Source organism: Ochotona curzoniae, unplaced genomic scaffold (genome assembly GCF_017591425.1).
Source record: "Ochotona curzoniae isolate NIBS_2020 unplaced genomic scaffold, NIBS_Ocur_1.0 scaffold_4505, whole genome shotgun sequence".
NCBI classification, from domain to species: Eukaryota; Metazoa; Chordata; class Mammalia; order Lagomorpha; family Ochotonidae; genus Ochotona; species Ochotona curzoniae.
In genome coordinates this window covers 15,780,545-15,796,061 of record NW_024467118.1, presented here as the reverse complement: position 1 = coordinate 15,796,061, position 15,517 = coordinate 15,780,545, and the positions used below count along the sequence as shown (strand labels likewise).

The window sequence follows — 15,517 nt, the reverse complement described above, 5'->3', positions numbered from 1 at the left end:
TGTGGCAAAGAATTTAAGACTGCAGGGACAAAAGTAACCTGGGCATGAGCTGAACTTGGCAAAACCTAAGAGCTCAGTGCATTGCACTGGTCCTGCAGGGAAAAACTACCAAATATGGCATCATACAGGTCAAAATACATCTGTGTGGCCCTCAGATCTAATGGTCAACAGGTTCCAACAAGATCAGTACCAACAACAACTTAACTGTATGGGACACTTGGTGTCTCCCTAATCCTGGAATCTGCTCCAACCAGAAGTGGGAGAAAGGTTGCACAGACAACGGTGCAGCCTCAGCATGGTATCACAGGAGGTGCAGAGTGGTGAGCCAGGAGCTGGGGCTATGGAGTTCTTTGTGGAAATCTAACATAAGAACCCAGACCTGGAACTTGCTGGAGGGAGTGGTACAAACGACTGCAAACAAAGAGCCATGTACCAACTGCAATAAGTAAAATTGAACTGTACACCTGTGGGTAACAGAGCTTAGAAATCTGCCCCAAATAAAAAATAACTTCGATAACCAGAAGTACAATGACCAAGGACAAAAGAAGAGACAGAGGCACAATAAATATCACTGAAGATTCCCCTGCAAAGGAGCAAAATCCTTTGCCAACCTCAGAGGAAGACATCGAGAAAATGGGGGATACAGAATTCAAAACCCTTGTTATAAAACTTCTTATCAACAACAAGAAGCACATAAAGCAGGCATTCAAGGAATTTAAGGAATATGTTACACAGGAAATGAATCAAATGAAAGATGATACATCAGAAATGGAGAACACAGTGGAGTAAATTACAAGTACAGTGGAGAGTTTCCAAAATAGAATGAAACAGGCAGAAGAAAGACTCTCAAAATTAGAAGATATTTCCTGTCGCCGGGGAGAAACAGACAAAAAGCTAGAAGCAGAGCCGGACCAGGCCAAAAAAAGTATTCAAGAATTGAAAGACACTACTAAAAGGCCAAATATAAGAGTTATGGGAGTCCCAGAAGGTGCAGAAGGAGAAGCTGGGTTTACAAATGTATTCAATGAAATAGTAAGGGAAAATTTCCCTGATCTGGAGAAAGAATTGGGAAACAAGATCCAGGAGGGGCACAGAACTCCCACCAGGCTTGACCAAAAGTGATCTTCACCACGACACATGATCATCAAGCTCTCTTCAATCGAACATAAGGAAAAGATCCTTAAATGTGAACGTGAAAAAAAACAACTGACATATAAAGGCATGCCAATTAAACTCACAGGGGACCTCTCACAGGAAACTCTACAGGCAGAGAATGGAGTGACATATTCCAGATTCCAAAAGCAAAAAATTGTTGGCCTAGGATAATGTACCCAGCAAAACTTTTCTTTCGTCTTTGACAATGAAATAAAATTCTTCCACAGTCCAGAGAAGTTAATATGCCTCTTCTAAACCTGCCCTACAAATGATACTTAAAGATATTTTCTTGTCACAGAAAAGGAATAATGCCTAACAAAACCAAAGGCAAATGTGAAGAACGTCCTAGTAAAATAAAAACAGAAAACTAAATCAATTAACAACCCATTACTAAAATGACAGGACCAAATTACCACCCATTTATATTATTCCTGAATGTAAACGGCTTAAACACATCAATCAAATGTCATAAATTAGTAGACTGGATTAAAAAACAAAACTCATCTATTTGTTGCCTACAGGAGACATATCTCACCAACAACGATCAGTGAAAACTGTATCTCATCTATTTTGATTTTTTCTGTTAGTTTGATCTCTTCAAAACACTTTCTTCTGATTAAATTCCTCAGTGACTCATAGATCATACAATAGCATCATTTTCAAGAAGGTTCTTGATTTTCTTTTTCATTTCTTCAGCAACACATTAGTCACTCAGTAGTATGCTACTAACTTCATGGTGTTGTTAATTTCTTTTTTCTTCCTGTTGTTGATTTTGTTTTGTGGCTTTTCATTTAAGGGGATGCATAGTAACTGTGTAATGGAGACTATCATATCCAGTAGCATGTTATTTAACTTCATAGCACTGTAAATTTCTATTTTTCTTCCTCTGTTGATTTTGTATTGTGGCTTTTCATTTAGGGGTGTGTGCAATAGCTGTTTAATGGAGACTATCATGTCCAGATGTGAGGATACAATGCAGTATGCATCTCTATTTGCAGACTAAAAATGGATTCCCAGTGAAACTGTTAAGCATATCTTGACAACAGGATGCTGGACACTCTGCCATTGTCAATGTCTGCAATGATGGACATATGACTGTGTATGAAGAAGAACTATACTATAGTAATGATACAGGGGAACTCAGTGAGTAGGGGGGAAATGGGGAGGGGATAAGGGCATTCCAGGGCCTATGGAACTGTATCATAAAATGATAATAATAAAAAGAAGTAAAATTAAAAAAAAAGATTTATCTATTTTCATTGAAAAGGCAGATGAGCAAAGAAAAGGAGAAACAGAGAGAAAAATCTTTCATCTGCTGGTTCACTCCTGAAATGCCTGGCAGCCAGAGTTGAGCTGAAGTGAAGCCAGGAGCTAGGAGTTTCCTCTAGGTCTCCCATGCATGGTGCAGGATCTCAAGGCTTTGAGCCATCTTCTGCTGCTTTCCCAGGCCATAAGTAGGGAACTAGATGGAAAGTGGAACAGCCAGGATATGAACCAGTGCAGATATAAGATGCCATGCCTGGAGATGGAGGATTAGTCAGTTGAGCCATTGTGCTGGCTCCCAGGCAGATAATTCTGGTGGATGTCAAACTAAATCAGCTCCTGCTATTAGGCAATACAAAGAAATGAAAGGAATTCAAACTGGAAACGAGGAATTAAAGTTCTCCCTGTTTGCAAATGACATGATTCTCTACATAGGAGAACCATAAGGCTCAACTGAGAGACTATTGGAACTCTTAAGAGAATTTGGCAGGGTAGCTGGATACAAAATTAATGAACATAAATCAATGGCACCAGTATACACAAGTAACTCCATGAGTGAGAAGCAACTTGTACACTAGCTCTGAAAGTTTTATGTCATTTACCATAACTATCTGATGTTGAACACTGAGCTGTTTCTTACAAAGAAAAGGTTAATTTAATTGCTGATGCAAAACACCAACATGCTTCTGTTTATTCTTAAAGGTAGGGGGAAAAATGGGAATGCCATCCTTTAACAAATTTATACATAACACACAAAAATTTTAAAATTTAAAAATTAAGTCATGTTAGGGTGCATAGCATTCTTCCAGTCTCCAATCTTTATTGTGCTTTTCTTGCATTGCTCATTAAGGGGTGAGCCCCAGAAGGCATGCAGAGCTCCCAAGCTTACACAGGCCTTTTCCTCCTCAGGATAACGGATCCTGCATGCTTTTGTTGCTACGCATCCCGCAATCACTGAGAAATCACGAGCTTCATCTTAACCCTTCACCTTCTGTCTGACTTGCTGCTTTTTTAAAGAGACTCAGAATTCATTCAGCAGGCCAAACAATTTGATTTCTCACTAATTGGAGTTAAATATTAAGGTAGAACTCCATTCCATTGGCTTGTAATAGGATAAGCCACAGTAACTTTCACAATATGTTCTAATTTATCAAACCATAATCACTTGAACAATTATGCTAACAATTACCCTAATTTTTTAAATTAAAAAAATTGGACATAAGCGAAAATAGTAAACACAATGCCCTAAAATATTAATAAAAATCTGTTAAGTATGTGATTGAAGTAACACAAAGTGTGATTTTTATATTTAATTTTCCAAATTACAAGAAAACAATGAACTTACCATACATTGAAAATCCATGAAAAGGGATGACACCTAAAAGATAAAAGTAATATTTCCCTTGAATATTAGGTAAACGTTAAAAGATTAGAACTGATAATAGAAGAAAGATTTCCCACTTTTTCCATGAATTTTGTTCACGACTGCCAGAAAACTTAGTGATGGCAATAATAAAAGGTGTTTTTAATACCTTAGAAAAGCTAATTACAAATGTCCACATATCTACCCAGTTAACTTTTTTATTAATAATGCTAGAAAAAATACAACTTTGTATATAGAAAAACAAGGTTACAACTTTGTTATGTACCTTCGAATCCAATCTGCTCAAAGGCATTTCTTGAAAATACCAGGAAACTCTACTAAGACACCATAGGAGGTGGTTTAAGAGAACTACTGATCGGAATTTGGAATGAGTTCATATAATCTTTGGCAAGAATTAACGCCGATAAGTACAGATAATTTTCAACTAAATTCTCAAAGCCTAACTTGGTATGTCAAACATCTTCATATTTGAAGGAAAAAAAATCAGAATTTGTGCAGCTTAACTTTCAAACAGAAGTTCTGTAATGTATAACATTGTATATTTAACACTACACTAAATCAAGTTGCAAAAGCACTACAGAAGAAAGTTGAGATGTTCACTTAAAAAAAAAAGCAGCACAGAAATGTTTTATCTAATTGACGTGTTCAGAGGCATGCTCAGTGTGGTGGGCCACCGAGAATCAGTTCTGGTAAGTAACAGTTCAGTCTCAGTTTAAGATATGCCCAGCGACAGAGTCCATGTCAATTCACCATGCAACCCATCACAATTTTGAGTTTTGATTCAAGTTCTTTCTTACACTAAATTGTAATTGGTACTTACTATCCCTGATGCTAACTGCAAAAGTCACACAAAACAAATTTCTTTGTACCATCTATAGTACACAAAACTCCCAGAAAACATTTGCTCTCTCCCTCAGCCCATTGCCATCATGTTTTTTGCTCTGATGCCTGTTGGATTTCGTTCATCATTCTTCAGATGAAGTAGTCTCAAGCAGCTTCCTGATTGTATTTCCTCTGGTTAAGCTGCAGCTCACTGCAGTCCTTAAAATGAGGTGACTAAAACCTGTAAACATTTGTTTCCTCCCAACATATCCCTTAGCTAAGATGGCACTGGAGGGTTATATTCTTTCAGTCACGTTCCTTATTTGGTGAGCCATTCCCATTGGAGATAGCCCTACATTCTCATTCTTTTATCTGAGATACTCCTTTTGGTTTCATTTTATTAGAAAATTTGGTAAGTACCCTATGTATGTCTTCACCTAAAGCAGTATAAAAATGCTAAAGGAGTGAGTTGTGAGGCAGCATGCACTGCCTATGGGCTTTCACACTGATATCAATTCATTATTTGGCATCTCTTCTGTTAAATGAAGTGGGAACTGGTAGGGTCCATCTGAACCTGTCACTTGGAGAGCTCTGGGGGCCTTTTTGGTCAATTTCCAAAGTTCTCCACCTTCAATTCCCTCCTCTGTAAATCCAAGATACTGGCACAAACCACATATGATGAAATGAGCCAATGGCTGTAGGTTGGTCATTAACAAATACATAGACGAGACATGTAAAAATGTTAATACTAAAATTCAAAAAAAACAGTCTTTTCTTTAGTGTCTCTAAGAACAGTTTTAGAAAAGTTAAAAAAAAAGACATATCTAACCACCTCATTCTTTCAAAACTTTCCTATTGTTAGAGTATGTAACATCCAATTGTAGCCCTCACTTTCACCTCACTGACAGAAACTCTCACTTATCTGTTCTTTATAAATGCTGTTTTCTCTTTGTCACAGCTGTTGCCAACCTGTGCATAGGTCTAGGCTATGTGTAGTGAGCAAGCATCGGATTTTACATTTTTTGACGATTATTTACACAAACAATAAAGAATACTATGGGATAGAGGCTGTGGTTAAGAAAAAAAAATTGACCATCTGGTGGGGTTGTTAAAGCCCTACTAGGAATTCTGTCCCATCAATTTCCCCTCCTTTCCTCTCCAGTTACCTGAAACTTCTTCTGATCTCTCTTTCTGTAAGGAAGCTGTCACTTCTGTAGTCATGTAAGAGGGAACCTTTTGCACCATCTTCAGTTCTCTCGTTTCTTCTTAGCCTTTATACCGCCATGTGATTATGTCCCTTTCTGGTGGCCATTGAGCTATGGGGACCTAACTGTTCCACATAACCTCAGCATCCCCACATGCGCAACTCTACTCCTGCCAAAGTGATTTCTACCCTATAACCTGTGGGCAGGGGACAAGAGCTGTAAGGCAATTCTCCCCTTCACCTCTGGTCCTATCCCTGCCTCACTCCCTCAGGATTTCCTCTTAGAAATATCTCCCTGATCATTCCCAATATCTAATAATCAAGCAATTCATGAATCAGTGGCCTTGTATGAGTTCACATGCTCTCAGTCCTTCTCTGGGCATGACACCTTGCCATTTGGCCTTCATCGCTTTCTCTTAGTAGACTAAGTAACCAGTTACTTAGCAAGGAGGTCCAGAGGCCTGTGCTGAGGGCACTGCATTGTGCTCTTGCACTGGCTTAACCCTTCATCAGAGCTCAAGCTTCTTCTTTCAAGCCACGCCTCTGATATTCAAGACTCTGAAATTCCCAGCCCAAAGTCCTCTAAGCCAGCTTTTTCAGGCCTGCATGGTCTCTTTATGAGTATATATCCCAGCAGAGAGAAGAAGCCAAAGGATAGCTAGATGTGGAAAGTATGACAGAGGCTGGAGGGAAGAAGGGAGTGTTGTGTGAAGGGTGCAAGGTGGGCAGGACCCAGGATGAAAGGAATTGGGGACAGCACAAGGAGGGACTGATGAAAAGTCTGAGAATTTCAAATTTGAACCTGGCCTTTCAGACTCTTAAGATGACCTATGCATCAAAGCAAGAAAACGGCAAGTTTTAGCAGTTTATTAGACTCATTCAAAAAATAAATACTTAGATTTATAGTAAGTCAGTCCTCATTTTTACTCTTGCCTTCGACCCTATGAAAGTTAGGAAGAGAGCTGCCTTTATTTACAACATGGAGACAAAACCAATGAAGTGTTGAGGATTATATCTGACATTTGATATAATGGGCATAATATTTGATACCAGTTTCAGTACTTAACAAATGTTATTTCCCTTCCTTGATCTTATCATCATATAATTTTTTTTTTATTACTCTGTCTCTCCCAACAGAATAACTCCTTTGAGTAAAGGAACAGTTTCTTAATTATCTCCACCCCAAGGCAGGCACAATGCCTAGGGAATTAGATACTCATTAAATGGTTGCAAAATGAATATATGATGCCCTAGAGAATCTGCCTCTACTGCTTTTTTTTTAACCATTTTTCTCCTTCCTTATTGTCAGAGCCCAAGTTCAGGGTCTGAAGAACACTTACTATCATTCTACACAGTTTCTAGTTGGTATATCCCTTTTCTCTAAACTTTCAGCTTCCCAACCAACTTTCACAATGGCTCAAGTAATCTTCAGAAAATATTAGTGAGACCATGAAAAAGACCTCCAGCTCACTATTTCCACTGATCAGTCACATATCCAGCATATCTTACTGAATTCCTACTAAATCAATTAACTACTACTTGAAGAATCTACTTGATAGCCTCTAGAAATACTCAAAGGAGTATGAAATTGTCCCTACGGTCCAAGATGTTTCTGCTCTCCTTTGAAATAGTGCCTTATTGGGCCCAGCGGCATGGCCTAGCGGCTAAAGTCCTCGCCTTGAACGCGCCAGGATCTCATATGGGTGCTTGTTCTAATCCCGGCAGCTCCACTTCCCATCCAGCTCTCTGCTCGTGGCCTGGGAAGGCAGTCAAGGATGCCCAATGCTTTGGGACCCTGCAACCGTGTGGGAGACCTGGAAGAAGTTCCTGGCTCCTGGCTTCAGACTGGCACAGCACCGGCCGTTGAGCTCACTTGGGGAGTGAATCATCGGACGGAAGATCTTCCTCTCTATCTCTCCTCCTCTCTGTATATCTAACTTTGTAATAAAAATGAATAAATCTTAAAAAAAAAGAAATGTCGCCTTATTGCATGTCCAAAGCTAGACTACTTATCATCATCAGAATTCACCACATCCCACTTAGCCTATGAAAATCTTACTACATTCAGCTACAACTTCAGGGAAACAATGATCTCTTTATCATAATTAAGTGCTCATTTGCTATGTTCTCATAGCACTTTGTTCATATTTCCAACAATATGATTTCAACATATTTTGTGTTATAATTAGATGTTTTAACAGATTGTACCAGAGGATAGGAAATGTATTTTGTTCATTTTTGTATGTATCTCCTGGTAACACATGGTTGATGATGAGCATATGTTTGGTGAATGAATGAGCTGGAGCATAGATGGGGAAATGATGAATAGAGAAGCAGCAAGAAAAGTCATGTTCGTTTCCATTGAGGGCTTAACACAAACCAGCTGAGAAACCTTAGGAAGGTCTTTGAATCTTCTAAAAGTCAGTTACTTTTCCGACTATAAAGCAACAAAGAAGAACTGTTGCTTGACTATAAAATTTTATATTAACAATTATAGCTACAGTAATGTAACTTGGAGGCTTGAAGAAATGAAACAAATGAAGATCTTCCCATAGTAAGATCCTTTATCAACTTGTAGGTTGTTTGGTTTCTACAAACTGAAGACATTAAAAACCGGATTAGATTAACATAAAGGTCATATAGATGCTTAATTGATGCTGTAGTCACCAGCTTTAGTTTCACGGAGTGCTTAGGAGAGTTCTAAGGTCATTTTTGTTCTAGTCTCTCACTGTTTTTCTCCATCTTTTAAGATTTAAAAAATATATTTGAAAGACAGAGTTAGAAAGATACAGAGCTAGAAAGAGAGAGAAAGCAAGAGCAAGAGAGAGAGAGAGAGAGCATGCTATCCACTGGTTTATTCCCTAATTAGCCACAATAGCTGAAGCTGGTCCAGGCTGAAGCAAGGAGCCCAGAATTCCATCTGGGTCTCACTCTGCTGCTTGGGCTAGCTTCTGTTGCCATCCCAGATGCTTCAGCAAAGACCCACATCAGAAGCAGAGCAGCTAGGGCTTGAACTGGTGCTGCAAAGAGATGTTGCCGCTGCATGGAGACTAACTCCATAGCACCATGAGGTTGGCCTCACTGATTGTAAACATGTTGATGTGAAAGGAAAGCTAAGATGAATAACAAGTTAACAAAGATATATCTTGGTGCCTTACTGGAATATAAATATGTCTTCTCTTTTTCTAAATACTAAATTTCAAATGAGATTATTCTACAAAACCCTAATATATTCTTACTTCAAGAATAATTTCAACTTCCTCTGATAAGCCACTGCAGAAACACTTCAACAACCAGGTAGCAGAAATGAAAACCTCATTATCATTATTTTCAACTTACACAATTATTTATTAAGCATCTGCTAAATTTAGGAACAAACAGATCAGAACAGGAAGCTGATAATGAATGAATTAGTGGATTGACAAATACAAATAAAGGATGCATGAATATATTTAGATGATTTGTGCTTCATCTCTCAATTTTACTTCATCTCCCTCAAGATCTGAAATCTGGCTTTCCTATCATCAGGTAATATGCCATTTGAAGCAAGGATACTTCACACTGGGGATTATCTTCATCTTCAGCATCCAGCCCAGTTTTGTCTATAGGTGAGATGCTCAATATGTTAATGATGGCAATTTGGGTATTTGTAAGTACAATCAGGCATTCCTAAAAAAAAACACTGAAGTATAAAATTCATTTGCACGTAAGAAATTAAAATACAGCATAGGAGGTCTTCAACAGCTTAATGTTGAAAGAATAACTAACTCATGAAGCTGTAATAACATGAATTTAAGCCCATAGATAATTTGAGTCTCTTTAGGGTAAATTGCCAACCCTCTCTTAATCCCTATTTTCACTCCTGAAGTGAAAATAAACAAAGCCAGTTTCACTGGGTTGCACTTAGGCATAAGTGAGTTCCTATTAAAAGTGCAGCAGTATAATATTTAATACACATGATGCTGAGTAACATGGTTAATTTATGCTTTCTGCAGAGAAAAGACCACATTTTAGTATTGTCTTAAACCTAAGAAAATCTTTTTTTTTCATCAGTGTTGGATAACTTTAGTTTAGTTAAGAGTAGCCAGGGTTTTCCCACAAAAGCTACACACAATCTAAGCTACACACAATCTACTTTGTCAAGAAAGGGCAAAGTCAAATTCTGACCAAGAAAAAAAAATGATGAGACCTAAGAGGCAGTGAAAAATCCACTAACACGCTAGGGTGCATACCAACTGGAACATCTCTTTGATCTTAGACGTTGTCATGTTCTTGGCTGGTTTTTTAAAACTCTTTCCTTTGCTTCTCATCATTTCAGCCTTCCAAGGGTCAAGTTGCGTTAATCTGGGTACTATCCAACTGTGCTTCCAAAAACATTAGGACACAAAAGACATAGGGCATCTTAGTCCTCAAAGATCTACAAGTCTGCTATGAATAATTACTCTGAGATCCTAGCCTTCCCTTAAGCATCTGAAAAAAGTTTAAAATATTAACTGCCTGTTCCCTTTGATATAAATAACCTAAGCAGTGTTTTAATGGGGCTTCAACCAAAGCTCAGGATGGTGAACGCTGTCAACAAAAATAAATCTTGAAGTAGATGAGATATGAATAGCAAATATGACTCATATGATACCCCAAGTATTAACATGCTTTGAGCTTGCTGTGTATTCTTCCTTTCCTTCTTCATTGTCTCCATTAATGTTTAGCATTTATAAGTATACTGTATTTCCTGCCCCTTATTTGCTTCATTTTCACCTCAGTTGAAAGCAATGGCTACACTCTTTGTTTAGGATTACATAGCATAGTTTATTTAATTCATTTATTGTGATAGTTATTTTATCTGTTGCATACCATAACACATGCTGCATACAGGTTAGAGAACAGAACAATGGTTAAATTGTTTTCTAGTTACTTCTGTAATCTTTCTGAATTAGAACTTCACCCTGTGACTTATTTATTTAATTACTGTAAATGATAAGTACATTGCTATTTCAACCTGGCATTTATTTATAAGGAAATTTAAGGCAACACACTTTTCTTATTACTTTTAAAAACCTTTCAAAGTCCTTGTTGTAAGGGGCTGTTCTATGTGTTGCGTGTGGTTAGCAGCAGTCCACCCTGTACCCCTGAACTGTGACAACAATGTCTTTAGACATTGCCAGTATCCCTGTGTGTTGCATTTGTGTGTGTTGGAATTAACTTTGGTTGAGAAACACGACTCCAGAGTCCTGAAACATCCCTTCACAGTGTTAACCAGCAATTAACTATTTCGTCTAGTCTGTCAGAAACAAATGGAATTTGCAAAATAGAAAGATTATTTATCACTTGTAATCAAGTTTCTGTCAAATCTGAGTGTGTTTTCCTGGAAATTGGGTCTCCTTGCTTCTATTTTACTAGCACTGGGTACCATTTATGCTTTAACAGATCATCCAGAATGATTCAAAGTATTAATCAGAAATTGGAGAAGAGATATAACCGAGAATAGTGTCAAAAAGTACTCCTAAATGCCACCTCTTCCATGAAGTAATGGTGAAGTTGGAAAAAACTTCCAGAATTAATTTTTTGAATTTTAAAATACAACAATTTATAACCAGGGGTATTTTTAAGGAAGAAAACATCTCACTAAGAGAGTGTTAGGGAATTTTGAATCCTCTGCTCTGTAGCTTGGCATGAAGATGGCAGCTCACACTCCTAAAGCAGCTTGAAGGTGCCAAAGGCAGCAAAACAGATCTTACAGATCTTGCATTCACAAATTGTACTTTTTTTTTGAGTAGACTAGCAGCTACTTAAGGGATTGGTTCAAGAGTTTGTAGTTGTTTCACTAGCCTTGTCTTAGAGCTTTCTAAGGACTGAAGCAGCCTGCCAGGCTGCATTTGTCAAAAGCATTTAACAGCAAATACACTAGCAACAGCCATCTGGGAGAAAGAATAACAGATGGGATAAGTACTAAACATATTGAAGAGCCTGGGGATGAAGATCCTGGGGAAGAAGATGTGTAGGGGAGTAAGAGCTTTGAAAAGTTCCTATGTAAAGGAGCGATGTGGAAAAGACCTTTTAGCTCTGACTGATTCAGGGGGTCTGTGTAAACAGGAAGTGAAGGCTAAGGCAGAGTTGCATGTGACCTGATTGTTACTCCGTGGAAATGTGCCCTATCATTAAGTCAATCTGCAAAGACTGTAGGAGGTTGTTTTCTTTCGATTTTTCACTGAGAATTTTTAATGAGATCTCCATAAAATCACTAACTGGCCATTAAGCTAGTGAAACAGGGAGCTAAGTGGGAACAAAACAGGGAATATCTTTACAAAAATAGTTTAGAAAAGTCACTACCGACAAGGAAAAATTCTGGGGAGATGGAGAAACTGATTTCCAGAGTTACATTACAATATTAGAGATATCTTCTTTTCAACAATCAAAAGAATTACTAAGCATGAAAAGGAAAATATGTAGAGCCCATTAGCAAGAAAAGGAGACATTAAGAGAAACTGGCTCTGAGAATCTAGCCATCAGACTTGCTAGAGAAGATATTCCACCAGCTGCTTTCCTACTGGATCTATCCTCATCTTGTATCCGTCATTGCTCACTATCACCAGTCAAGCATCTCCGCGTTCTTTACACCACCAATCCTGTTCCTGCCTTCAGCCTTTGAACATGCTGCGTACCTCCTCTGCCATGTTCTCCTCCCTTGAGTGTCATGGCTCCTGTGGCATATTTTGGTCTCTGTTCACATTCTACTTCCTCAGAAGCACCTTACGATCACATCATCTAAAAGTGCCAGGTCTTCATGAACTCCATACAATTTCTGTTCCGTTCATTCCTCACTTCATCAGTCTCCAGAATCATCCCCCTTTTATGTATCCCTTCCTAGAGTCCTAGGCAACAGATACTTTGTGTCATATACTACAAATCACCTACCTAGAACACTGAGTCAAGACATGGTTAAACAAGAATTTATCAAATGCAAAAGAGCAATGTGTGCAGGTTGCACAAAGGAGAAAGTATTAAAAGCTTAAAATAGCTTGTGAGGTTTCCCTCAGCTCATAAATTTTGCTCAGGAGCTGTTTAACGAATATAGTAGAGGAAATTTACCCACTGATGACACCTCAGAGGCACTGATTGAGTAGCACCTGCAGTCATCACCACCTGTCATTTCCCTCTCAGGTGTGTGGGGTCAGTAGTGTGAAAGCCTCTGCCTTCAGCTCCCATCACTACCCTCACTGCCCTGACTAGGACTGAGAGTGTCAGTGTGATGTGTGGCCCCCGAAGACCAAGGAAGTTTGCCAGTTTTATTGGTAACAGTGATAGGTGTCTTTGAGATTGCAAAATAACGCCAACTTTTGCAGCAGTTAGAAAACAGGCAGCTAATAAAAAATTGTTGCTTATTATTGCCTAAGGTGAAGAGAATACAACACTAGACTGAAGGGTCTTTGCCTCTTCTTCTTGTGCAACTGTTCTGGTAACTTTTAAAACTTGAGAAAATAAATGATGGTAGAACTGAATCTATGTACACGTGTAGGTTTATCCCACTAAGGTTTAATTTTTTTTAAATCTGGATATACATTTTTATAGAATTTAGCATACACGGGTACTTCAAGAAAGGTCTAGTAAAACAGATTTAAAACACAATGCACATTTTTTGATGAACCTTCTGAAGTATTCTTAAAGCATCCTTTACTTTTTCAATACATTATGTCTTTTCTTTCTTCCAAAAGACACTATAATTAGGCATTAGGGTACAAGTGGTAAGAATACTGGTTCTGAATTTAGGCAATTTTGGTTCAAAGCCCTGCTCTGTTACTTACCACTAGCTGGACAAGTTAATACTTCATGTCTTTATCTATAAATAGGAATATTACTGACTGCTTCATAGGGTTCTCATAAGGATTAAATGTGCTACTATATATAATGTACTCACTGCATTGCCCTGCAATTGGGTACTACTTGGAAAATGCTAGATATTGCCTCTACAAGTACTTGCTACAATGACTATTGTAGGAATATGTGCTTGTGATGCCTCAAGCTCATCATAAATATCTCAGATCATAATACTTCACAACCTAGTGACACTTTTTGAGAGATCATTGATTTTTACATTAAATACTCCCAGACTGATTTGTTGAAATTCACTTTTATGCTATCTATAGTGTTTTCATTTTTCCTTTTTGAAGTCTCTGATTTTCACTTCTCATTGTCATTTATTATTTTCCATATCTATGTCAGTCTTTTTCCTTGCCTCTAGTTTTATAGGGAACATAAAAATAGTAAACTATTGTTAGACTTCTGTATTAAGTAAGATCTCATGGGTTCTAAATTCAGTCGATCAAACACTTCCATGAATAAGAATCAAGAACCTGCACTCTTTAGGCTGTTCAGAGGTAATGTATTATTTCTTAGAAAAAGATACTAGAAAATTCAGCTTCTACGGTGAGGTGCAACAAAGGCTACATGTAAATGTTAAAATTGTAAGTATTAATTCCAGGTAAACATCCACTAAATACCTAATGCATGACAGACACTAGGGAAAAATGAGTGACATTGTATTGAACTCCCAGCACTTTGATATTTTTAGTGAGAGAGAGGAAAAAGCATACACACAATCAGTGTCAAAACAACAGACTAAGAAGACTACAGAAATTTCCACTGGGTAATGTGGGAGCCTGAAGGAAGGGCTCAGCTGACCTGGGGAGTCACGGAGAGCTCCCCGACCAGGAGCACATCCTTTTCAAAGATGTTTTTACACAAAAATAAACTTATGTTTAAATTCTACCTCCCATAACTTTTTAGAAATCTTTGCATAGCTATGTGTGAAGAAAAAACAGTTTGACATTCTGTGATTGTAAAAATGAGATAAGCACCCCAGTGTCAACTAAACTGTATCATAAAACCACAAAAAAGATGGGATAGGCAAAGGTGAGAAATAAAGGTAGTTGGCAGAATGTATGGAGACTCAAAAGTTCTCATCTGTCATGCCAAAAGGCTTGAATGTTACTCTGAAGAGATAGGGAGCCATAAGAAAACTTTAAGAAAAATACCGGTTTTTAGATGTTCCTCTTAGAGAAACACCTCACACTGCACTGTCCGAGTCAGACTAGCAAAGGCTGCAGGAAGAGGGAAAGGAAGGTGACCATTGCAGTTAGCAAGCTAGAGACAGCCATTTCTTTATCTGTAAATAGGAATATTATTATCGACGCTTCTTAAGGTTCTCATAAGGATTAAATATGCTACTATATATACTGTATTTACTGTGTTGCCTGGTATTTGGTACTATTTGGAAAAAATCTTAGGTATTGCCTAACATTTCTCTGGTAATGGCAAGAGAGCCGCTACAGAAAAAGGCGAGAAGATCAAAGATGCATTTGGAGACACTTTGGAAGGTCTGGGCAACTTGTTTCATTGAGGAGGGTACAACACAGGGAGGGACCTAGGATGATGGGCAGGTTGCAGGCCTAGTTATTGGGTGGATGATAATACAGTTACCTGAGCGAGGAACAGGTGTGCTTGTGGAAGATTGCCCCTGATCTCTGTCTGCTTAGATTATGTGGAAAGTCACAAGTACATGGCACACCGTGTCCTGGAGGAACCCCGACAATGGTTTCAGCTATTTGAGACCTCAAGCTAGCCTGTTCACTGCTCATGCAGCAAGAACAGTGGGTTGCACCACATTCTCTCTTTCTTGTCTTTGGATGAGTTGC

General features: G+C 38.3%; 1 protein-coding gene across 2 annotated transcripts in view; it reads right to left on the bottom strand.

Annotated features, from left to right (window-relative positions):
• Positions 1 to 15,517, bottom strand: part of TBC1D19 (TBC1 domain family member 19) — a 107,065-nt gene that overhangs the window by 15,202 nt on the left and 76,346 nt on the right. For both annotated transcript variants that reach the window (XM_040965834.1, XM_040965835.1), the window contains one exon: positions 3,764 to 3,796. In XM_040965834.1, coding sequence (XP_040821768.1) covers positions 3,764 to 3,796 — 33 coding nt within the window. The remainder of the gene's footprint in view (positions 1 to 3,763; positions 3,797 to 15,517) is intronic.